General features: G+C 38.8%; 1 protein-coding gene across 6 annotated transcripts; it reads right to left on the bottom strand.

Annotated features, from left to right (window-relative positions):
* Positions 1-1,681: 1,681 nt before the first annotated feature.
* DRAM1 (DNA damage regulated autophagy modulator 1) lies at positions 1,682-25,014 on the bottom strand. 6 transcript variants are annotated; one of them, XM_063308060.1, is made up of 7 exons: positions 24,567-25,012; positions 18,403-18,470; positions 11,280-11,422; positions 8,109-8,286; positions 7,383-7,441; positions 3,470-3,562; positions 1,682-2,068 (listed from the first exon to the last, which is right to left on the bottom strand). In XM_063308060.1, the coding sequence occupies exons 1-7, from the start codon at positions 24,818-24,820 to the stop codon at positions 2,024-2,026; spliced, it is 840 nt and encodes a 279-aa protein (XP_063164130.1). In that variant the 5' UTR covers positions 24,821-25,012; the 3' UTR covers positions 1,682-2,023. The 6 variants fall into 6 exon arrangements, 5 of the variants coding, with proteins under 5 accessions (XP_063164130.1, XP_063164132.1, XP_063164134.1 ...); XR_010068288.1 differs by having other exon boundaries at positions 2,048-2,068; positions 7,368-7,441; XM_063308062.1 differs by lacking the exons at positions 1,682-2,068; positions 3,470-3,562 and adding an exon at positions 3,665-3,836 and having other exon boundaries at positions 24,567-25,014.
* Positions 25,015-26,364: the final 1,350 nt, after the last annotated feature.

The raw sequence follows: 26,364 nt of genomic DNA, 5'->3' as shown, positions 1-26,364 counted from the left end.
AATGGCATTTTATTCAAACTCTCTCCATTCATTTCTATGTAACAGAAATCTGGAAGCAGCTGTCCTTTCCTACATGCATATAAGTGTGATTTGTATGGCTTCTCACTCCCCTTGTAGATTAAGAACAAACACATGAAGGACCCACCTCACATTACCTTATGTACAAGAGAAGAAGCTAACACCTTCTCCCAACAGAGAGAGAACATCCTTGGATGGATGAACATTTAAATTCGCCTCTGGAAATGTTTCATCAGGATTACAGTGCAAACTCACAAATTCAACTCAGGCCTCATAAATGTAGTGAAATATAAGCTGGCCAATGAGTGAGTACAGTACCTGTGATCTAAAAGCACAGGGATACCAGACAAAAGTGAACATTCTCCTTCCAACAGATTTCTTTAAACATACATGTAACCTTCATTAGATGCTTTCTATGTGAAAATTTTAACTGCATTAACATGATGGCCAAAATAACATCTAGTACAGGTAGACAACTGACAGGTCAGAAAACAAGGTAAAACAGTGATTGCTCTAGCAAAGTGTTTTTCAAAGTTGGCAACTTTAAGATGTGTGGACTTCAACTCCCAGAATTCTGGGAGAACACACCTTAAAGTTGCCAACTTTGAAAAACACTGCTCTAGTACACAATGTATTATCAGTAGATCATACAGAAATGAGTGTAAAAGTGCATTTGTGACCCACATGACATTAGAAAGATAAAATGGGTGCCTTAATCCTTGCAGCCTCATAAACTGGAATCCTGGCCTCACCCTCTTCTGGAACGCAGCCCTTGGTGTGCTGCACAACCCTGGTGCGGGACTTCAGCTGATGGAAAATGTGGACACTTGAGTTTAGAAAAAGCTGTAATAGCTCTTCTTGGACAAAAAGTTTGCTCAAGACTTGGTAGTTTGGTTGCTTTTAATAGAAGATATAATTACACCCTGGGGTATGGATTTTCTAAAATGCTATTTACAATTTTTTCTCTAGGCAAAGGTCTCTATACTTGCTTTAACAAAACAACTAAAACAAAAGTCTTATTTCTGCAGATTCTTTTCTCTGCCTATTACTCTCGACATCATTTCTACAATGTCTATAATCTACAATTCCTACAATCTACAATGTGCTACTGTCCCCTCAGCTTTATGTCTGGCAGCAACACGTAACTTTTTTGTGTCAATTTTTTTCACCTAGATAAAATTTGATTTCTGCATGTAAAAAATATTGCTCAGTATTTATGTTAATCACTTACCTAGGTTTTCAATATCAGGCACTAATTTTCCTCCTCTATTTATAAAAATCCCTAACAAAATTAATATCACTAATGATAATGACAAAATCTACCTGCTTTCTAGGGAAACTATGAAAGCAATCCTTACGCTCTTACCTGGACATAGTTCCTACTGACCTCAGTGGGCATTATATCTAATAGATATTTATAGGTTCCAGCTGTTTTTCCCTGCTGAAGTTCTACTGATTTCATAATAGCGTGCACCTATTTTTGATTTGTGATATAGCCATTTTGATATCTAATATATTAAACAATCTTCCTCAGCCTGGCCCTCTAAAGGTGTGACTTCATGACATTTTGACATGTGACTCTAAGCACATTCACCTAAAAGAAAGCCCCACTGAATTCAGTTGGAATCTTCCAAGTAACTGGTAACTGGAATTGCAGCTCAAGTTTCATTCTGAGACCATCTTTATTCACCAAATGAATAAAAAGGAGAGAGGTTACAGCAGAGGAACATTTGTTCCTGAAGTGATTACATATTTCAGAGGTTCTCTATTTAAAAACTTTAAAAAAACGAAAATACATTTTAAAATACGAAAGATTATTATAACACTGGTTAAACAGGAAAATTAATACCCTAAAACTAAAAAGACATTTTCTCTTGACAATGATTATAGAATTTGCAGCAGTGATGCATCAGGTTCATGCCGTGTCAACCTTGGCCACTGCTATTTCTCTGTAACAGTTTCTTTTAATAATCCCCCCAACCCAGCTAACTGTAACAAAAAGTGGTCAGAAGTTTCCATGTATTTCTGTTGATATCTGTATGGTAACTTCCTAGAAGAAAATAATACAAGAAAAGGCAAAAATCAGCAACTCGTTACAAACCACATATTTAAATGTAAACAGAAAGGTGATGCCAAGTTTGGAACTAGGGGAAGATTCACTTTATTTACTGCATGAAATAGCTGAGGCTAAACTCTGAAATGCACTGTTAAAACAATTTGCTAATGCAGTTTAAACATCACAGCCTTACCTTTGTGTTCTAGTGCAAAGGCCTAAATACAGGTAGTCCTCATTTAGCAACCACAATTAGGACCAGCAACTCCATCGCTAAGTGAAGCAATAGCTAAGTGGGAAATCACGTGACTATGACTGTGCTTCCCTCTTCCCCACTCCCCTGTCCTTTGGAACTTCATCCCAGCAGTGCTGGGACAGCCCTCCCAAAACTGACAAGACTAATCAGTTTCATATCTTAGCTTTTGTCTGTCTCCAAACCACTCCCCCACTCACCCCGGTTTTGCGATAATTAACAAGAAGGGAATTAATGTTTGTATTTACATTATTTGGAGAGGAAGGGATTACAAGTGAGTAAGCAGGCACACAGTGGGGAATACATATCGAAAGCAATGAACTGGCGCCGGCAGCCACAAGCACACTAAACAAACAGCCTGGTGTATTCCCCATTGTGTGGCTGCTTCCTCTCTTGTAATCCCTTCCTCTCCAATCTCTCCAGTCTGGGGTGGGGCAACGGGTCAGGCACAAAAGAGATTGCCTCCAGAAATCACTTGTTTTCTTCCCCCTCCCTCTCGCAGAGAGGTTGGAGAGGAAGGGATTACAAGAGAGTAAGCAACCACACAATGGGGAATATACCGGGCTGTTTGCATAGCACGCTTGCGGCTACCAGTACCAAAGCATTGTTTTTGATGTTTATTCCCCATTGTGTGTCTGTTTACTCTCTTGTAATCTCTTCCTCTCTAGTCTCTCTGTTCAAACAAAAGGTCAGACACAGGACAACACGTACTGACTGTAATGGTGATCATGTGACTGAGGAACAGCTCTGTAATAATTTCGAACGGTTGCTGAATGAGGCAGTTGTTGGGACTACCTGTAAGACACCACAGTCCCACTAATATACATTTCTGCACTAACACTGTTAATGAGAGCTGAATATGGGCAATAAACTTCCATTCTGCAATCATTCCTGGTCAAACAAGTTTGGAAAATTTCTGAAGCATTACAGCTTCACCCATTCTACCAACTTTCAAAACCTCTAATAAACGTAAGTTCTAGTAAGTCCACATATTATTTCCAGATGACTGGCTGGTATTTACACTGGCCACTAAACTTGAGCTCAAACAAGTACTCAGAGATGCAATTTGCAACTATCAGTGCCTCTACAAAGGGACATGAATTATATCAGTGAATTTTGCTATCTTGATAGTCCCACATGCTTACCTGAAAATCTCTGATAAAAGTTAAGAAGAAGAACACAAAGCCAAAGGCTACTGTCCATTCACAGATTGCACTCACAAAATGATAGATATAATCCTAGTGGAAGGAACATATATAAAAAGCCATTAAATAGACTGCAATGGCAAATGAAAGGTGAATCAAATATAGAGACAGCACATAACCATACACCAGACACAGTGTAGTAGAAAAGTATTTATTCATTTAGAGCTGAATCCAATTAGTGTCTCTTTACAGACAGAAGTCTCTCTGATTCAGCAGAAACCTCATCAGTGGAAAAGGGATGTGATTGTCAGTAGTTGTCCTCCTCCTGCAGTCCCCATGTTGTTCTGGAAAATTCTCCCCCAGTCTTCTAGAAGAGATTTGGGAAGAGGACTTCAAAGCCTGTCCCTTTGTCTATTCCACTAAGAGAAGTCCCTGCTGGATCAAGCACTCTTGTCATCTAATGAAGACAATCCTTATTTATTTACTGAATTTCAGTACACTTAGCACTAAATCAATATGCATTTTCTATGTGGCTCATCCCCAATGAAAATATAGTATTAAAACACTCCACATCTGTATAATTTTTCATTACTAAGCTTCTACAAGGACCCAAAAAAGCTATGAATATTTTCTTGATAATCATTGCTTTCAGCCATTTTGAATTATCATGATTTCTTAAAATCATTATTTTTTAAACTGAACTGTAAGTTCTTGACTTCATGATGTTTTCTATGACAAGATTTTTAAGGAGGAAAAAAGCTTGAAAATTTGTGTTCTGCCAAACTGACCAAAAGGTACTTTCCTAGGGGCTAAATAAGCACCTTCCTTTGATTATCTGCTGGGATGGCACAAACAGCAATGGATCCATCAAACATGCAGGGGCCCTGGTAAAGAACTACAGTAGAGTGTTTCATGGGGCTTTTGTAAGTCATAACATGTAGGCTTGATCTGTAAATTGTAATAGAAGAAGGAAAGTGTGCCTACTGAATGGTCACCATTTCTCCCTTCTTGTGAGAGATGAACACTTTTGTGACTGGGACACAAAAACTAATCAATATACCCATTTTAACAACACTCATTTTTTTCAACAGAATATTTACAGAACATCTTCAAAAATCTGTGCCTCGTAGCAAAATCTTTCACACACTCTGCTGTTCTAAATAGCAACCACAATGTGACAGATTAGGCATGTTCTGGCTAAGATCTACTAGAGATCCTGATAGAAGAAATAATGGGATCAAATAAAATAGAGTTTATTTGCAGCCAATATGTATCATTGGTCATAATAAAAACAGAACCAAAAAACTGTATATTATTATTACTATTAGTAATAATAATAATACAGAATAGTTGAGTACTATCTTCTTGGTTGACTTTCCATTGTATTTTGAAGTGACACATTTACCAACCAGATGCAGCCCAATTCATTTTGTGAAAATCACACAAAAAGCGCTCCCTCTTGTGGTCCAGCATGCGCACAGAAATAGTAGTAGAGAGTCAGCACTTTTCAGAGAGTAGCTATAGTCTGCTTGCCACAAAAATAATGAAGAATCTTTATGGTACCAAAACTAAACTGATTTATTATGGCACAAGCTCTCCTCATCCCTTTATCAAGTGCTTTAAGAGTTATCCTTGGTTGATCTATCAGTGAATGTAGCACTAATCAGCAGTCACTATCCACAATATTAATTTAATGAAATTTTATTCTTCAAATATGTCAGGAAGAATCATCATAATCACTAATTATTCTATTTCCTTCTTCCTTCTACAATCCCATGCCTAATCTGCAAGCCCCACTATGTAGCTTCTTACTGATTACAGATTATTTTACTCAACTATTTCATTCCCGAGAGTAAGGATAGCAGGCCAGAACTCACAAAGCCATTTTCCTCTATGAGACACATGCTTTGGGAAACCCTTGGGCCTCAATTAAAAACTGTTCAATTCTGGGAGACAGAATTCTACCTCATGTGCTTTGGCACATTCCAGTGTAGGCTAAGCAGGGGATTTCTCAAAAATGAATGGGAGAAGCCTGCTTATTTCTTGCTTCACTTACTAAAACAAAGAGCATCTCTGATAACTCAGGGCAAAGATCTGAAAAGTCTATATGCATACCAATACTCAAGTATGTTGAAAAAGTAATGTTTTTGCTCTGTATCCTGATGCTTGTTACACTCACGTACATAAGACAGCATTCATCTCATTCTGATCTGACATTTCATTTCATTTATTATATAGATTCTATTATTGTTGTTGTTGTGCTTTCAAGTCATTGTAGACTCCTGGCAACTGCCTGGAGAGGTTCCTGCAGTTTTCCTGGCAAGATTTCAAAGTAGTTTGCCATTGCCTGCTTCCTAAGGCTGAGAGTGTGTGACTGGCCCAAGGTCATCCAGCTGGCTTTGTGCCTAAGGTGGGACTAGAACTCACAGTCTCTTGGTCTTTAGCCTGATGCCTTAACCACTACACCAGACTGGCTCTATAGATTTATATGGTTGCTCAACTGATAGATGACTCTGGGCAGCTAACAATCAATAAAACAACCACAATTACCATTAAAAACAAATTAAAAGAACATTGTGATAACAACACTACTGTTAGGTTGCTGAGATATTATGCATCTATTCTCTGCAAAAGCGTATTTCAGTTTTCTCCAATCAGAGAGAAAATTCTAGGAAGAGTAGTCCCAAACGGTCTGTCAGACCAGATGATATTATTTTAACCATGTGTGTGCATGGACGTCTCTTCAGAGCACTTTAGTCAATGATTATTTTAAAAAATGCATTTCTATCAATATAGGTTGCGTGAGGCATACCTGGTCAGACTCAGATTTGCAAGTAGTTCTGGCAAAGTGTCCTTTTGTTCTGAATATTAGACTGACAACCTTCCATTCCTGGCCTTTGGGTGAGAAGCAAATAGCCATGGACTACTCTGAAAGGAGAATTTACACAAACCTCAATTCTCCAAGTGCAAGTGTTTACCCAGGAGACATTTGTTTTGTTTGAACATATGTATGTATGTATGTATGTATATAAAAAATATAAAATTTCACAGCTCTCAAATATATACGTAAACCAGAATGCACTTGTACATTGAAAACTGCACTTCTCACAACTTAATAATGTAGTTTTGGTTTTTTAAAACAAAACATATTCAAAATGTGTCTACCAAGAAAAAATGTGTACAAAAAAAAGGATGATACCATTATATCTTAATATAGATTAGATTTTTATGTGATATTTTAACCAAATCTGGAAGACGATGTGGAAAATGGGACAAAACATATTTGCAACCAAGAAAAAAACTGAGCAAGAGTTAAGACTCATAGTTTTATTTATCTATAAATGTATTGTTAATTTATACATTTATTAAGGTTAAGCAAAGATGAAGATTCATAGCATTAATACTCCCATTGATTTCTGTTTTCCCATGATGCTTCTGAAGGAGGGCTTGCTTCCTAAAAATGTTTTCAGAGTTCCAAACATCTCTGTATTTTTTTAATGTTTAGCTACAACGTTTAATTTTCTCACACTTAAGCCATAATAGGTTCCACATATGTGGGGTGGGAATAACTCTCCCCCAAACTATTAGCAAATCTAAGACTCTGACCAAATATGTCTCAGGTGACCTATAATATCACTGACTTAAGAATTAAAAAGCACTGAGTTTGAAAAGACTACACATCTAGACTGTATCTAGACCAACCTTTAAAATTTAAAGCAACACAGTATCACAACCTACTAAATAACATTAGCAACATGCATTCACAGCAGCTTTGGCTATCAGTTTGCTTAAGGATCTCAGTAATAAAAACTGCTATTGTATTGCATATTTTGCACACATAAAGTTAAGCTGCACTGAATAGCTGGCCTAAGGAGTAGAAATAATTAATTTTTTTTACCTAGTAAATGTTTACCTTTTCACCTGGATTCCAATCTATTTTTGTTATGGATATTAATGAAGCACATACAATCACTGGGAAAGAAGAGTTAAGAGGAAACATCTGATTAAAAAAATAAAACATATAAACTATAGTTTCCTTTTACCAATATATTCCTTATTGAAATAATGAAGGGAATATATCATTAATCAAATTGGGGCACATGTATATGAAGACGAGATAACCTGATGTCTGATAATAGAATTATAAACTGATTTGTGATTGTACACAATAACCATTGTGCACAAGCAAGCCCACTCAATACAAAGAAGCAATGAATTTAACAGTTTCCTTAGGTTCCAAAATGTCTGGGTATACTTTCTTAATTTCAGTATCAAGAATGAGTATTTTAATTTTTAAGATAAAGTTCTCTTTAAACGATACCCACTGAATGACTGCAAGTCAGATGTCACTCCAGAACTTTTCAATCCAGGAGACATATCTTCTATCTTGAAAATCGTTTCAACATAGCTGGCACACGCTACACATCTAGTTATCTTCTTAGGTCTATTGCTTTTGTTCCCCATGTCTCATCATTTTACAAACATGGCTTGTATCTCAGATTTGTGTGTTATGAACTGTGTAATTTATCCCTCTCAGGAAATATTTTAAGACTGAATATAGAAATAGGAAGCTGACTTAAAACTGTGGCGCTTGTATGATTAAGACCTTGGACGTATTGATATACTGTAAAAAGGATACTGGGAATGACAGCTACCCAAGTCATTAAGGAGAGGAATAATCTTGTGTGACATAAACATGGAGTACTCCACTGTGGACGTGATTTGTAAGAGATAATTGTCTGAAGAAGAATGTACAGAGCACCAGAGACAAAAGCCAAAAGAGCTCCTCCATCGTGGACGGAAGGAACCGCTAATTCCTGAAAAGACAATTGAGGAAGTATTGTATTTTATTAGAATTGCAGTCAATGTACACAAAAGAGGACTATAATCAGGGAGCAAGTAAGTGTAGTCAGACTAGAAGTATTAGAAAGGCCTTACAGGTATTATAAGGAACCTAGTCATAGTAGTACAAAATCTAGAAGAGTTTATTTGCTACTACATCATACAGGATACTTTCATCTGATATGTACTACCCAAAGCTATTTACTTCTAAAATATGAACACCTCTGTAACTGATTATCTTACTTAAAAGAAGTGTCCAAATAAGCAGGAATAATACAAGCTACACAGCCTTCCTTGACAGCACTGCAGTTGCCATCCTTAGGCATAAAAACTAATAGGGGCTACCTGGCATTGAGACAGGTATCTGAACGTACTTGCATACGTACATGCAATACAGAGGCCGGGGCGGGGATGGAGGAGGAACACCTTTATGATCTTCAAGGCTTGAATAGGCATTTGAAACTGAGGTCTCATCTAAAATCAGTAAACTAACCCTCATTAAAAGAAAACTCCTAAAAAAAAGTCAAGTTGCCTCCTAATCTTTTAATGCTTCTTGAATTTTATCTTCTTGCAGGATTTCAAGGCTTCAATGCCCTGGAGATCTATCTAATAGGCCCATGCCTAAGTTTAGTTTTTGCCAGATCTGTTTACATAAGAAACCTAGTGTAGTTTTGTCTGTCTTGATCTACTCATTCCAGGAATCCAGACTATAGATAGTCCTCACTTAATGACCATTTGTTCAGTGACCATTCAAAGTTACGACAGTGCTGAACAAATGGTAGTCACAACAGGTCCTTGAAGTTATGGCCATTGCAGCGCCTCCATGGTCATGTGATCAAAATTCAGGCACTTGGCAGCCCACCTGCATTTACAACCACAAAGTGTGCTTCAGCTTCCCCCCACCTATCTCCCCCCCCATCTCTGCCCTTTTGGCTGCCCTGCACTTGGCTGCCTACGCAGTCCTGCACTCCATTGCCCCTGCTGCCCTCCACTGATCTTTGTTGTCTTCTTCTTCCCACTGCTGGTGAGACTCGCCTGGCTGAGGCAGCTGCTAACCCTTCAGAGGTGTTGCAGAGGCCTTGTGAAGGGCTAGCAGCTGCCTTGGCTGGGCGTGCCTCATCAGCATTGGGAGGAAGACAACAGTAAAGGTCAGCTAGGGACCGCAGGGGACAGCAGCAGCAGAGTGCAGGGCAGCCAAGAGAGCGGGGTGGGGGTGGGGAAGACAGCTGGGTGGGGGGAGTTGAAGTAGACATGAGCGTGGCAGAGCCTCATCTGCCAAAGGGAGCTCACCAGGCCCGGCGGGGGAAGAGGAAGAGGGACGGAGCCAGCAGTTCACACAGGGCAGGAGAAGTGTGAGGTCTTCACCTAATGACAGCATGCTCCTTGTCTAATGACCACAACCAGGACTACCAGAACTGTTGTGGTTAAGCAGTGTGGTCGTCTAATGCTTTGCCTAACAACTGCTGCGCTTAGCAATGGAAATTCCGGTCCCAATTAGGGTCGTTAAGTGGCAACTACCTGTATGGTAATTTATGAAGAGGGCAGATTTTTCTAACAAAAGCCACTGACTTGTCAAAAAAAAAAAACTTGATTACAAAGGCCCTTTGGAAAATCAACAGTGCATTATTATGCATTGTGCACATACCCATAGTAAACATGAGTCACAGAGAACAGAGAAGGAAAGGTCTTATTCAGTTTACATAATGTTTAAATATGATATTGGCTATCACAGTCTGTTCTTATATACAGATGTTTCCTTTAATCTTGATTTTATTTATTGAAAGCTCATCTTTATGTCATACTTTGGGAATGATTTCATAATATAGTTCAGTTTGCACTTGAAGACTGTTCAACAAAAACCTCAAATTTATAACATCATCATTCCTATCCTGCTTAAATGTCAACCATTTCCAAGTGTATCTTGCCTTCTTCATGACCCATATTAAATGGTTCCCATGAGTCTAATAAATAAGGTTTCTGTAGTCTTGAAACGAATAAGATGGAATATACAATTATATCACTTCATGATGTAGTTCATTATTGCTATCTTAAATTTGCTTAGATCCCAAACCATAAAGTATTACACTGATCTGATTTACCTCTTATTGAGCTACATCAAACATTTTGCAAATGCTGATATTATGTAATCTTTCCTGTCTTATACTCCCCTTGCTTTGCCTTAAATTTGTTCCAGAAGGTCCCTTAACTATCTGAAAAAGATTTGGAGGGTTAGAAAGCAATGATTGGAAACTATCACTTCTTCCCACAAGAAGTATACCACTGGATACCAAAAATTCCAACTCATTCATGTTACTTAATGGTGGATCATCTGTTCCAAAACCACTTCTTTCATTTATTTCCAGAGGTCATCAGAAGAGACCCTACTGAGAGGAAGAACATTGTCTAGGGCAAAAACCTTATTGGTAACAGTGCCATTAACCTGGGGGTCTCTGTTCTGCATAACATGCATATCTACTGTAGTTTTAATTATTTAGGACAGGCATTATTACACTATTCAGCTAAGAACAAATGAAAGGAAGGATAAATGTATGTGCTTGTTCTATCTCATGATCTTAATACTGTCCTTGTTTGAGGGCCATGTTTAGAGGGAAGGATCTACTGAACATATACAGGTTGCCTCTAGTGAACTGGGCATCTGATTGCAGAGTGTTCCAGCTGACAGGACAGTCTCAAATTACCAGCTAGGTGACTACACTGCAGGAACTACTATTCTATTTTATTTCTACATGATGCTTCTGATAGAGATTTTTAAGCTGATGCTTTCTCTGGAGAAGGGAATAACTATATTGCTCTGATTCTCTCTTGATATATGCTAAGTTATTTTAAAGGCTGGTCATATGAACACTCTTAATGCTCATATAATATTCTTAATAATCTGTAAGCCACTTGAAGGAAGAATAGAATATCAGTGTAATAAATAAAATATAAACATATCTTTGATACATACCTGAAAACTTGCAACAATGCCCATTCCAATACAACCCAGAACTCCAACATATAATGTCAATGAGTTGAAATAAGGGGAAACAAAATGTGTCACATCATTTTGCTTCTTTACAATTAAATATTTTGTATACATTGTAACTGCACCTAAAAAAATGAGAAAAATATTCAGAAACTGGCCTAAAGACACATAATGCAACACAAAAGTGACTTTGGTCCTGACAACACAGAAAAGAGAATAATTTTACTAAGATAATGAATATATTATATGGAGCTTTCAAGTGTAACAGTAATCATAATGTGGTGGCTTAAAAAGAAATCTGGGCTCCCCCCCCCAAATTATTTTCCAATAATCCATCCCATTCTAAGCTGATCAAGAAGTAAAATTCAGGTCAGGGCTATGCCGATCAAGGACTGACATTGTGTTAAATATTTGGGATTACTAGGAATCACAGTTATACCTTCATCCAATGCCTTTTATTTCCCCAACCGTGGCCCTTTATTTTCCCTAATAAAGGAGAACAGTGTCATTCCATCTTACAGTGAGAAAACAAGTATTATGAAATATATGTTCCTAATTTTCCCCATCAAGATGATCTTGGTTAACAAAAATTTAAGCCCCTACTCTGGCCTCACTCTTTAACTGCACTGACATCTATGGCAAGGATTGGGGGCTTGTGATCATTGTCCCTATATATAAAAAAGGGGAAAAGCATGATCCTGCTAATTATAGACCAATTAGTCTCCTGCACACAATCAGCAAGACACCTACAATGTCTCAAACAAGATACTGTTCCAGGACTGGCTGGAACAACAAAACATATTTGCAGAGAAGCAAGCTGGCTTTAGGGAAGGCCAATCCACCATTGATCAGTGCCTTGTATACCATCATCTCATTGAAAAATATTCCTCCCACAACACAACCTCCCTCTATGCCACTTTCATAGAGTTCAAAGCAGTATCTGATTCCATATCACAAGCTAAATTATGGGGAAAGCTGGAGGCGTCCTCGACTGACCGACATCTGTTTCTTTTAATATGTATGCTACGTGAAGGGACCACACTCAAGAGCATCTGAAAGTACCTATTGGACTTAAAAGAGCACCAGCACAGTACTGCAGAGAAGACTAGCTAGAACTCAGTTATCAGAAAAAATCAAGGCATTTGCCAAAAGGCCCAAGAGCCATTCCTAGAGCATAGATTGAGCAGATCTCCTGTTTCAAATACTTGAGGGTAGTCCTTCATTTTGCCAGCAGAAGGAAAGCCCACAGGGAAAATGCACAGAGGAGCTCATCTGCCATCCTTAAATCCCTTAACACAAGACGTAGCCACTACATACTTGCAGCTTTCAAATTATTTGAAGCCAAGCCAATAACATCTCTATGGTGCCCAGCTGGGTTCCTTCTCCAATTCTGCACCATTAGAACTTCTACAATCCAAATTCTAAGACCAGTTCTTCAAGTCCCTAGTTGTATCTCTAATGCTACCCTGCAACTAGAGACAGGCTTCATGAAAGTGGAGGCCTGAGTGTAGGTGACCATATTCAACTATTGGCTCAATTTTTTTTCCCCTTTGGCCGTGTCCCATTAACTATGAGTGATGATTTTCATTCTACATGGAAACAGGCAATGGCAACTAAAATTTCATCCTTGGGCTTCTCTCCAAGTCTCCTACTGAGCATGGGATATGACCAGGCCAAAGCACTTACTATACAGTGTGTAGCAGACACAGAGCACCAACTGGATCTAGCCAGAACCCCAAACATTATTGTCAGTGAATCCAGCAGGTACTCTGCCTCCCTTGTGGTGCATCTAACTAAACTCCAAGTACCTAAGCACAGAAGGGGCTTTACTCACTCAGGATGTCATGCCCTCCCCTCAGCTATCCTTGAAGGATGATACAGGAAGATTCCTTATTTGGAGAGACAATGCCCCTGTGACTCTGGACACGCAGAAAAAACAGAGCATGTGCTTCTCCAGTGCCTGTACTAAGAAACATTTGTACTAGCCTCATCTCACCATTACTGCATAAATACCCAGGGCACACAGGACAATTTACACTATCCCGTTGCTTTCAGATACCAACCCAGCTACAACATATAGGGCTGCCACGTTCTGTGCAGCAGTGCTCAAAATTTGTTGGATGATAACCTGTGCTATATAGATTTAATGAGCACCTAGTCTGCCATATTAGAATGCTTTGTAACTTGATAGATATACAGGTAGTCCTCGCTTAGTGACCAAAATTGAGACCAGCAACTCGGTTCCTAAGCGGAGAATCATGTCACAACGACAGCCTAATGATCTTACTTCCCATTTGGTCATTACGTGAAGTGCCGCAGTCATTAAGAAAAGAATCCTGTGACCGTGACTTACAATTTTACTTCTGTGTTCTCTGTTAAATCTGCTTGTTGCAAAGTATGAGAATAGCAATAATGTGACCGTGGGACACTGCAATGGTTGTAAATGAGACGACTGGCCGCAAAGCTTTTTTTTTTATTGTTAACTTTGAACAGTTGCTAAACAAGGCAGTCGGTAAGCAAGGATTACTTGTAGTCTTCCACAAACTAACCTTTTATGCTCCCCTATACCCATCTCATGCTCCTACCCCTACTTTTAGATTCTTTTAGATGCTCACTTTTTATATATACATTTAGTTTTTAATTCTTATATCTTTTATATCTTCTACCTTTTCTTATATTTTTTGGATTTTTATTTTTGCTCTTGAGGTATCCTTTATTTTTTTCAATCACTATACTGTACCCCACCTTCCTTATGCTGGTCTATGACCGTAATAAAGATCTGATTTGATCAAAAATTAAGATAATCAACAAAAAACTGGAGTATTGTATTTTAGGCAAAGAAAAATACATACTTAACAGAAATTCAGGAATAGGAGCATGAAAATCCCATGGAAAATGTTTGGGTAAGAGACTGTCAGGGGAGTTTATTACAAATTGCCTGGGCAAGCAGAAAATAGAAATGAGGCTTTTCTTTGTCACATGACCAGTCTTTCAAAGAGGCATGCGATAGTGATAATGGGGGATTCCAATTATCCAGACAGCTCACGGGAATCCAAACTCTGCCAAAAGTCAGATATCCAACAAATTCTTGTCTTCTCTTGCTGACAGCTTCATTTGCCAGAAGGTGGAAGAAAGAACAATGGGATCTGCTATCCTGCATCTAATTCTCATGAAGAGAAGGAAGAGTGGGTTGAGGAAGTGAAGGTGTCTGGAACATTGGTAACGTGATAAAGTTGTCTTTGAATGTATGATATCTAGAGAAGGAGGTATTAGTAGGAGTCAGACCTGCATACTGGACTCCTGAAGATTGGATTTCAATGAGTTCCATGGGAAAGTAGGCTCAATCCAGTGACCTGAAATCCTTGACTTCTGAGGAAGAAATGGCAGACTGAAAAGACATGAAAAGTGGAGCTGATGACTGCGGCAGAATGAAGAGCCACCAAGTAGACCAGCTCTTTATAATTCAGACAAGGAGAGGACTTGAGATTGCCCACAAGTGCTCCAGACAACTGTTTCCAGACCTGTGAGTTTAGAGTGCTGGGAGATGAGGGAATAACCATCTTGCTCAAACCATGGTCAGCACCTTTGAAAGGAAACTAAGTTTGCATACTTCCTTTTCTAATCACTTTCAGGAATCGCTTATTAATTGCTTTTCAGCTATTAAGAGCCTTTGGTTTGACAAGTTTTACAGCACCAGGTGAGTTTCCTTCAACCCTTAGCGAAAGAAGTTTTAACTGCAAGTTTAAGACATTTTTTTAAAAATTGGAATAAACCAAAAAAGGGTGATTAAAACTTTGATTTCAGAAAGTTACAAACAGACTTTAAATTTGAAATAAGATTTTGGAATTAATTATAAAGAATCCTTCCTGTGGGAAAATGCTTTTGTTTTGATTTTTTAAAAAATAATGACTTTAAAATTGGACACTAGAGGGAACTAAAGATTATAATTAAATGAGAAGAACATTTAAACTCAACTTACAATTACAGAATGAAGCAAAATATTTTATTATTAGACATATTGAAGGATATTTTTGAACAATGGACCTATAAATTAATTTTAATAGTGTCTGCCTCTATAGATAGACTGTGTTTAAAAGATGTTATGGAAGAGGAACAAGTTCTACCTGACAAGACCGAGACTGATTTGAAAATGGATTTAAACATGACAGGCTACAAGAATATGTAAAAAGATGTTACACTGGGCATACAAAAGAAATGGGCTGACATCTTAATAATTAAAAGGGATAAACAAATAACAAACCAAGAGAGTGACCTGGATAATTTTCCTACATTGGATTTACAAAGGGGGCTTGTTAAAGTTTTGAAGAATTTTGTGAGAAGGGACATAGAAAAACAAAAAGAAATCAAGTTTTAGGACATTATTTGAAGGGACTAAAGATCAAGATTGTTGAAGTAAAAGGAAGGAATATAAAGTTGGTTTATTTGATCAAGATTAAAATAGATATGTTGTTATCTCTGGTAATGCTTAATGGACTTTTGCTGACATCAGGACTAAAATGATGAGGCTTCATGGATTTGTTTATAGATAAAGAGATGGGATATGGGAAGAAGAGCTCATTTGTTGTATTTTAGGAGAAGGTGATAAGTTACTAAAATCATTTATACTTGTGATGAAGGGGGAAGTCATTTCTTTATATATATATATTTTTTTACTATATTTTTATTTTTTCTTTCTTTTCTCTTTCTATTGTTTCTCTTTTTCTTTCTTTTCTGCACCTTCTATTTTTTCTTTTCTTTTTTTAGTTTGTATTAGTTTTTACTGTTATAATTGTAATTTTTAATAAAATTACTATTTAAAAAATCCTATAAAATAAGATACTAAAGGAACATCTACAATTCCTAGAAGAAAAAAAGGAGATACCTGAAGATGTCTGCATTGATACAGGCAAAGCTCTTTAAATGCTGAAAAGAATAAGAGGCAAAAATAGGGAATGGAAGGAGGGGCACATAACCAAAGAACAATATAAAACTGTATTCAAAAACTATAGGAACTGTGTCAGAAAGGCTAAAGCCCAGAATGAGCTGTTGCTTTCAAGATACACCAAATCCAAAAAAGGGTTCTTTGCGTATGTTGAAAAAAAACATATAAAAAAGGCAAGGGAGCTGTAGATCCATTTCAAGAAAAACTGGTGAACTGTAATGGGCAATGGTTAGAAGACAGAATTTTTAAACTCCTATTTTGTGTCTATCTTTTATTAGAAAGCAAATGGAGCCATAGCTGGTCATCATTATGGGGGAAATAAGAAACAGCAACTTAGGACAAATAAGAAGAAAATAAAAGAGAACCTAGCTAATTTAAATGAATTCAAGTCTCCGGGGCCAGATGGAATATATCCTAGGATACTAAGGAAACTAGTAAAGATGTTCACTGAACTAGTCTTTGGAGCTCCCAGAAGACTGTAGGACAGCAAATTTCATGCCCATCTTTAAAGCGGGGAAGGAGAACCAGACCAGGCAGCTTGATGACTATACTGGGCAAGGTCTTTGAACAGATGATCAAGCAGCATATTTGTGAGCACTTGGATAGATATGCTATAATCAACAGAAGCCAGTATGGCCTGTCACAAACAAATAATCACTGTCTCTCTTCTTTAACTGGGGGAATACTTATAATGTATTTGCATTACAGCAAAGTGGTTGACAGATTTTTGTCAACCACTTTGCTGAAATGCAAATTTTCCTTAATAAAGAAAATTTTCCTTAATAAAATTATAAAATATTGGTGATACTACTATTAGATGTACTCATAACTGTCTGAATAACTGCACCCCAAAAATGCTTGTAATGCTCCAGCTTGGTGGGAAGTATCAAGTGGAGCACCACAGGCTCTATCCTGGGACACTTACTGCTCAACATTTTTATCAATGACTTGGATAAGGGAGTTGAGGAGATACTTATCAAGTTTGCAAATTACACCAAGCTGGGTGGGGTGGGAAGAGAGAGGATTTAAAAAATTCTACACAGGCTTCAACAGTGAGCTGAAATTAATAGAACAGAATTTAACTATGAAAAATATAAAAGTTATGCATTTCAGTAGGAAAAATTAAAGGCACTAATATTGGATGGAGGAGATCGAACTTGGTGGTATGTATATGAAAAGGACCTGAGCGTCCTTGTGAAATGAAAGCCAGCAGCGTAATACAGCTGCTAAAAAACAAATGGGGTGCATTAACAGGAGCATACAGTCCACATCACAGATGTAATTGTTCTACTCTACTCTGTTCTGGTCAGAGCTTGAAATACTGTGTCACATACCTTAAAAACACAAAACGCGACTTAAAAAACATGTCTGAAATTATTCCACAACAATCCTAGATATACATTATAGGGCAGAGTAAATATTCCAGTCTGTATATTTAAATAGTAGGGCAAGGACACCTGTGATTAGTCAAATTGCTAGTCAAGATATACAGCCATGAACCACAATCAAGATTTATTTGATGATCTTCAAGCATATATTTTTGTTAGTTAACCACAGAAGAGATATAAAAGACAGATCATCATGCAGGTTCCAGGTATTCCATTAGCAAGGGTGTTTCCAGCTGAGGCTTTTATGGTACAATCACACTTCCTCATGCACATAACTATGGATGATACAGGTGTTGTCGTCTTCTGTTTGCAACCCTCCTGCACTAAGGAAGAAAGATGGGCTAGCTATACAGCATCTCTGAAAGATGCTGGAAACACTTCATTTGAAAGCTGTCCAAATTCTATGCAGTTATGAAGATATGTGATTTTGTTAGTTCCTCATGCTTTATTTTTTACACATCTTCCTACACCTGTAAGTATATAGCTACAGTACTATTTATAGTTTGAAACTCATTTCCATAAAAGTCCTTGTTCTTAACATATCACACCCTCTCTCTACTTCTTCTTCTTGATTATTTATGGATTACAGAAGGCTTATTTTACTCCAGGTTAATAAATGAAATTTGTAAAGTATTATGTATAAATGAATTACTTTAACCTATAAATCCTGGTGCTGGTGCTACATCCATCTGGAGAAAGGGTTATTTGCAATATTTTTACCCATACAACTCTTAAAGATAATTTAATTAATTAATAAGTATAAATACTTACATACCTAGGAATGCAGAAACATTAACCATAAATCCAAAGATACCACTTTCTGGAGGTTTTGCTCCTGTATCACTAACACAAATAAAAAGGGCAACATTTAATGTGCAATATTTAATAAACATTTATGTAAAGTAAAATCTTCCTCAAGTCAAGGTTGACTCCTGGTGACTACATAGACCTATATACATCTAATTAAATTGATAATGATAGCTAAATATATTACATTTTGATAGAAGGGCTAATTGTAGAACAGGTGATGACTAAAAAAAGACAAATAGCTTTTATAACTAATAACTCAGTTTTATAACTAATAACTCAAGGCAAAGAAATACTAGCAACCCAGAGAAAGGCACAATTTCCATGGCCATTTATGAGACATGTCCCCAAAAAATAATAAGTACTTTGTAATGTAGGCACTTGTAATTTTTAACAAGACTCATTCATCATCTAACATACATGCCTAAGATTGCAGCGTGTTTCTATGCTTATGTACTGGAACGGAAGTTTAATTTTCTTCAATTGATCTAACTTCCTAGGAAGGCTGTTCTGGTACACACTTAGACAAGGCTATTTTTCATTTGAAATGCTTAAGTATATCAATGTAATTCTCACTTTAATTATTAAGAACTGACAAAAATAACTTTTTTTTCAAAATGTGTGGATCATTAAAAAAACGGTAACCCAATAGGTCCTAAGCCTGAAATATGAATAAGCTTATTCAAATGAGTGGACCAGCCATATACTCTTGGGCACAGCTAATGGTCCAAGAGATAGCTAAATCTGTATGGTTTGACAGTTCTAATCTATTCCTGATGGGAAAAGAGGCTTGAATTCCATCTCCTACATATCTGAGCTAACAAGTGGGGCTACCAAAATTAGCATGCCAAATAGCTGCTTGGTACTTGGTTACAGTTTGCAGTCTATTTATGACACTACATATTCAGTCCGAAGTACTTGAAGCAGACCCCACAAAATATGTTCATTTCTTTTTTTCATTTCCACTGTGATTCTCATAGCGTTTAATTCCAAAATTTTATTTATTAGAAATTAGACTTACCACGAACTAATGTACACCTAATGTTAAAAATCCCAGTCATATCTACCAATATTCTTTTTGCAGAGCCAACAGTTTTAGCAATTCTTCAACCTGTGTTTTCCCAATCTAATCATAAGCATGCCAAAACTTCTGTCATTCCTCTCATCCCCCCAAAAACAGGACATAGCTAGTTCGTTCATTTATTTATTTATCAAATCTATCACCGCCCATCTCCCAAAAGGGACTGGACGACTCTCTGACTGCTCTGAAGTAAAAATAATAAACCTAATTTTCTGTCACATGTAGTTTGGTCCCAAACAGAAATATAGAAATTTTGCCTCTGCCAACCATCAATTGAATTCCCTCAATGTTTATGACAATGAAATATTAATTTTGTTCATGTAACTTTCAAAAATATCCTTACTTTAATTAATTCACTATTTAGTTAGAAATGAGCTTTGAGAACACTTGTGACAAATTTGAAGTATTTCTGCAACTAAAGACTAACTGGTACCACCTAAATACTATACTGAATTGTCATCACTTCAAAACCTTTAAGAGCTCTATGTAAGATGAGAATGGAATCTGCTGTACCCATGACCAAAGTACAACTGGAATTTCTTCTGAAACACTTACTGTTGTAAGTGCATTGCAAATAATTAAAACTATTCAGTATCATTCCTTTGTATTGGATTTAGAAGAAATGTCATTAAATGGTATCTTTTAACTTCAGTACTAAATGTTAGTAAATGAAAACCAATCATGAAGGAAAAATTATTTTTATACAAGTTTTATCCCTCCTTTTTCATATATAACTCAAGATGTGAACATGTAATTTATCTCAGTTAATCTTTGCTCTGGCACATGCAGGATCTGTCTTTACTGCAGAGTTGATGAGATATAATCTTATGATGGAGGACACTGACATCTGTCTTTGCCATGGTCAGATCATTTCCTATGCATGTGGTTGCTAAGAATTGACATTGGCTTGATGGTAATCAATCAGTCAAAGTTGCATATCTGCTCTAGTCTAGACACCAACTAGACAAAGTCCACTGTGTGGGTCTTATGTTTTTCTTCAGGGATTCTTTTATGCTTGCTGAGCTCAAGAAGTGAATTAGATTCTGTATAGTATGAATTTTGCTACATGTAGGCTGGACCAATGTCCTCCTTGCATTGGCTGGATCTGGGAAACCATCAACACTTTTCTGAAGGAGGAAGTAATGCTACTTGTCTTGAAGGAGGCAGTAGTTATGTCTCCTTTTGAAGATGGCTTCCTTAGATCTGATTGTTTCTGACAACTTTCACCCAATCTCTAATTTTCCATTTTTACATAATGTTATTGAGAAGATAATGGCAATTCAGTTACAGAGAATCCTGAAAGGAACTAATTATCTTCACTGTCAGGATTCAGGCCAAATCATGAGACAGAAATAGAATTGGTCACCCTGGTTGGCATTTATTGGGACCTGGATGGGGGAAGTACATCCCTTGATATTCAGTATTATTGACCATGGTATCTTGCTAGACTGTCTGTAAGGTTGGGAGCTGGGAGCACCATTTTATGGTGGTTCTCCTTCTACCTGAGTGGACAGTTTCCTTTTTGTTAAGATATGGTACCACCAAAATTCCTGCTTAAAAAAAAAAATAAAAAAAAAAATTCAGGCCAGATTCTGATAAATCTTGTAAACTTGCACGCCTAAAATTAAGCTTAAACCAGACTTCCCACTATATTGTCTCCTTTGCCCACAGCTGTGCTGCCTATTCCTACAAGTTTTCTCTAGCAACCTTCCCCCCGCAATATAGCTATGCATAATGCAAATCAAATTTGATCAAGATTCCAACTATCCCTTACCTATTTTCCTAAAGTGCCCTCACAAATATAGAAAAAGGTAATAGATTAGGGTTAGAGTACTCCAGGAAATAAGGCCAGACTGCTCACTTGGAATTATGTTAAAGGCAAAATTGAAATACTTTGGCCACGTAATGAGAAGACAGGACACCCTGGAGAAGATGCTGATGCTAGGGAGAGTGGAAGGCAAAAGGAAGAGGGGCCGACCAAGGGCAAGATGGATGGATGACATTCTAGAGGTGGCAGACTCGACCTTGGGGGAGCTGGGGAGGTGTAGGCGACGACCTACAGGAAGCTCTGGTGCAGGCTGGTCCATGAAGTCACGAAGAGTCGGAAGCGACTGAATGAATAAACTACAATGGTGGCAAACAGAAAGGACAACAGAGCAACCAAGTGGACAAACAAGATATGAAAGATATGTATCTGTATGACTGCACATATGAGAATATGGATAAGTATATTATATAAAAAATAACTGTATTGAAGTCATTAACCAGCACAGTATATTATATGTACGAAAGTTGGGGGATAATCTTGAAGGGAAAAGGTGATTGTACAATGGTCCTTTCAAATTGTTACATGCAACTAACTGCAAATACATTCTACTTTTTCAGTCATGGCACAGCATGGCTATCTTAGAAAGATTCTTTCTGTTTACTTACGATGAAGTTCTGTAAGTCTGATAGATATCAATCAATCAATTCTAGCAAAAAAATTTGTTTGATTCATACTGGAAACTGCCAGTAATCAGTTCAATAGGAAGGAAGGAAGGAAGGAAGGAAGGAAGGAAGGAAGGAAGGAAGGAAGGAAGGAAGGAAGGAAGGAAGGAAGGAAGGTAGGTCACAGAACTACCCATGGGCTTTCACAGTTTACATGGCCACGAATGAAGAGAAGGAAAAACAAGGAAATTCAGATGGTAATCTGTAGATTTGACAAGTAAGAACACAGAAACCTGTACCAGCAGATGATTCCATATCCTTCACTTTCTTTCATCTCCATCTACTGGCTATAAAGAACAATTTTCCTGCCCTACTGATGAAAAATAGTTCTTAATTACTCCAGACAAAGATTTCCAGACTTTCAAAATATTATAGATGTGCAAATTGTTAGAAAATGGAACTTGCTGGAACAGATATGCAGAAGAGTTTGTGATTTGTTTTTTCCTTAAGTTTATTACTGTCAGTAGAATAGGGGCAACTGATGACCACTGAAATCATGTACAAATACTTTTTTCTCTTGCTAAAAACCTGCATTTTGATAGGGTTAAATTCCTTACCAGAAAAATGACACAAAACTCCTACCCATCCACCTCCAGTAGATGGCGCTCAATGCCTTTAGTTGGGAAATACCCAGAGTTGTTTTCACAGTGTAAACAGCCATTGTCACTATGATCAACAAAGGCTTGCAGAGAGGGAAAGAACAAGGCTTGAGTAACTACTAGATGGCAGCAAAGAGCTGTTTTTCTGCATTATTTTATGTCTAGTGGTGCTCCAGATTGCAGCCCAGACATGATATACCTGGTGTAATAAAAGACAGTGTTCATTCTATTTCTGTTAGATTACACTAGCTGTCTTTCTAGTGATTTGAGAACACTACTTAAATGTAATTTCAAATACACTTAGTAGAGAGCATAAATTGCACTGAAATCATTTTGGCTTACTTTTGAGAACATATACCTAGCATTGTATCTTTAAATTTTAGAAGAGGCCTCTCAGCTCCAATATATAGAGAGCAGAACGAGATCATTAAATAAACTGTATCAGTTGGGATTGCAATTTGAAGGCATTATTTTTTAATGTATTCCCAGATTAAAAGCAAAAAAAAAAAAAAAAAGGACAAGAATTAACCCTGCCTCCCCAACCTGATGATGTTCAGATATATTGGGGCTGTAACAGAATTTCAGTCTGAGTTGTTAGGAGTTCTCCTGAGATACTGTAGATCAGGATTTCTCAGCAGGGTTCTGTGAGAGGTCACTAGGGGTTCCCTGGGAGATCACAATTTATTTGAAAAAATATTTCAAATTCGGGCAACTTCACATTAAAGAAGCAAGTTTCATTCTTTGTTTTTAGTTTAAGAACATGCTTAATGCATATATAGAGGCATATATACCATGAAACAAATACAATAATTTTGTACTTGTGGCCTATATTTGAGCCTGAATGTGCAGGGGTTCCCTGAGGCCTGAAAAATATTTCAAGAGTTCCTCCAGGGTCAAAAGGTTGAGAAAGGCTGTTGTAGATAGATAATCAGGTAGAAAAAGGCTTCATTAGCACCTTAGAAAGGATTCTCACCCAACCCTCTCATTACCTGTCTTTCCAGCCCAAAATAATGTGTTAAAGAAATTACATAAAGGTGCTTGGGAATGTGTCTGACCATTTGTCTGTAGGATAACTCTCTGAAAACTGAAGAAACAAGACCAATTTTTGTACATTAGGAAAAGTTGGCAAAGGAAAAATTGAGTGTGAAAATGGGCCAGATCTGGATGGGGGCTGCATAGTAAAAAAAAATTCCTCCACTGCATCCCTACAGGAGAGACAACTGACTGGCAATACAGCTGACTGTTCTGTTCTAAACCCTGTACCTTCTTCGTTCCCAGTCATGAGACCAAAGTGAAACTGTTTTTAAGCATTTGGAAACTCCTGAAGAGGTGCTTTCCCTGCTGTCCCTTTTTTTTTTAGGTTCCTAGTTTTCACACTTCCTATGAGTTAGAAGCACCAGATCAGTTTTTAATCTGAAGGGCCTCATTCCAGACATTTCTGAGAGGGGGGTCCACATAACAGCACCACCTGTTCTAAATCTCCCTGCTTTTTTCCACCAAAACAACGCTGAAAAAAATCAGTGGAGAAGAAAACAGCATAACTGCATCATGCCTTTGGCTCTCTGGTGCTAACGGTCCTCCACCACCTCCCCGGAAGCTTATCTCCTCCTTAGCTCAGATTACAGAACCAGTAGAATGAAATGACCTGACCGCCCTTTTAAATGTAGGAAAGTATAGATCCAGGTGTTCAAGTGGTGGAGAGTTAGAACATCATGGCGGCGGCGGCCTGGGCATATCTCAGCCGGACCACGTTCCAAAAACAGGCAGAAGTGACCCACCTCACTTCATCCCATGTGGGGCAACCGTCAGACACGAGGTGCTTTACCTCCCCACTTGATTTCGACGGATTTAACCACTGGATAGTGTCGCTTAGTGGGCTGGTTGTTGCCCCAACCAGCGAGAGCTTACCTGCGCGGCGACGAGGCCAAAAGGGGGCACCCTTCTCCTTCCTCGACCACTCACCTGATGTACGGGAAGAGCGGCTCCACATGGCCGCTGAGCACGGCGATCGCGTAGGAGACGAGGAAGGCAGCCGACGACCAGGAGACCAGCAGCGTGGGGATGAAGGCCGCGCCTTTCGTGAAGCAGGGCATCCTGCGCCACCAGCGGCCGCCCCGCGGGATTAACGGCTCCCTCTCCCCGCCACCAGGCATGGAGGCAGAGAGGCCGCGCCAGCTCATAGGGGTTACTACGACCCGCCAAGCGGGTGAAGTCATAAAAGCGCCTGAAGTCACAAAACTTTAACCCGGCGGGGGGCGGGAGGGGGCAGGACGAAGCCTCTAGGCGTCCTTTCCAGAAGAGGCAGAAGAGAAACTGCTCCCTCCGGGGGACGATTTCCTCTCAGAGGGCAGCCGGGGCCGCGAAGGTCTCTCTTTCTTCCCCGCGCACGTGCCTCTTGGCCCCCCACCCACGCGCCCTTCCGTTCCCGCGCAGGGCCCGGACACGAGGTCGGACCCACTCCGGCGACGTCCTTGTGGCGAGTCAGACAGCCACCGCTGCGTCCCCCACCCCAGCCCCGTCCTGCTGTTCCGCTCCAACCTTCCTCGCCGGCAGCCGCGGCCAGATACTTCCCTAACTACGAGTTGGAAAAACCCTTGTGCCGGGATGAAGTCGGGCTTTCCCGCCTGGCCAACGGCGGCGGGCGGTTCCTTTTCCTCCGCAAAAATTAAGCTGGATTTTTTCCCTGGTGGAAAGCGACGGGCACGGCGACTTGATCGGTCAGCACAACACACCCATATCTCCTCGGGTGAGCCTCAAAGCGGAACTTGGAGAAGTTGTCGTCCTCTCCCAACCAGCTCAGCAAAGCGACAGATTCCCCTCCACCTTTTGGCTGAGTTGGCTCTGGGACGTTGTGCAATACTGCGAAATAAACAGGCCGCGGTTTGCTCCACTCGCCCGGTGCTCCGTCCAAGAAGCGGACTGCTTTTCGCTTTCGTTTCTCTCCTTGCGTGGACGCCGCCGCCTCCATTTGCCCGCTGCAGCTTATTTTGTGGAAAGGGAATTCCCAACGAGCTAACCCGTAAGTTATCCCCCGTCAAGAGATGCTGCTGGCTGAGAAAATTTGACCAACCTTTACCTCAACTGGATGAATCCGTTTTCTGGAATTGAATCCTGTATTCAACCGGCGTGAAAGTGGCCGGGTCACTGGTACAACATGCTGAGTCACAAAAAATGAATCAGGGTTAACACCAGCTAAGTGTAGCATGTAGTGCAAAATGCAGCTGGTGGGACCTGGTTAAGTTTGTTGTAGGGATACAACCAATCTGTCTAACAAGAAATTTTCTCTAGAGCAGTGTTTCTTAAAGTGCTGTCCTGGGACCCCTGGGCATCCCCCAAGACCCTTTTGGGTCCACGAAATCAAAATTATTTGCCAGCCTATGTTGAAAAATAATAAAATATTAAAATCCCATCAAACAAACATGAGAAGCAGCAGCGAATGCATTAATTTTTAATATGGTAAATACTGATAAATCTAACTGATGCAAACAAAAACTCTTTTGTGGTCCTCCATAATTTTTGAAAGTGGGAAGGAGTCCTGAGAGAAAAAATGTTTAAGAAACACTGCTTTGGACTGGCTAAACCAGCATGGCTGGCTGGGGAACTCTGGGAGTTGAAGTCCACTCATCTTAAAGTTTCCAAGGTTGAAAAACACAGAGCTAAACAGTGATACTTAATCTGAGGAGAAATACAGGATGCCAAGGGTTTTATTTTCATACCACTTCTTAACAAACATTCTGTAACTGGTGTGTGCTCTGGATAA

This window comes from Candoia aspera, chromosome 7 (assembly GCF_035149785.1).
Source record: "Candoia aspera isolate rCanAsp1 chromosome 7, rCanAsp1.hap2, whole genome shotgun sequence".
Classification (NCBI taxonomy): domain Eukaryota; kingdom Metazoa; phylum Chordata; class Lepidosauria; order Squamata; family Boidae; genus Candoia; species Candoia aspera.
The sequence above is the reverse complement of the archived record's forward strand: the minus strand, read 5'-3'. Positions and strand labels throughout refer to the sequence as shown.

Bases quoted from the DNA above. Each gene is read 5' to 3' on its own strand.
- DRAM1 (XM_063308060.1), bottom strand. From the start codon at position 24,820: ATGACTTCACCCGCTTGGCGGGTCGTAGTAACCCCTATGAGCTGGCGC. The intron at 8,287-11,279 runs GTATGTATCAAA...TTGTCTTTTCAG, and splicing joins GCATTGTTGCAAGTTTTCAG to GAATTAGCGGTTCCTTCCGT. The intron at 2,069-3,469 runs GTAAGCATGTGG...ATTTTCTTCTAG, and splicing joins CTTTTATCAGAGATTTTCAG to GAAGTTACCATACAGATATC.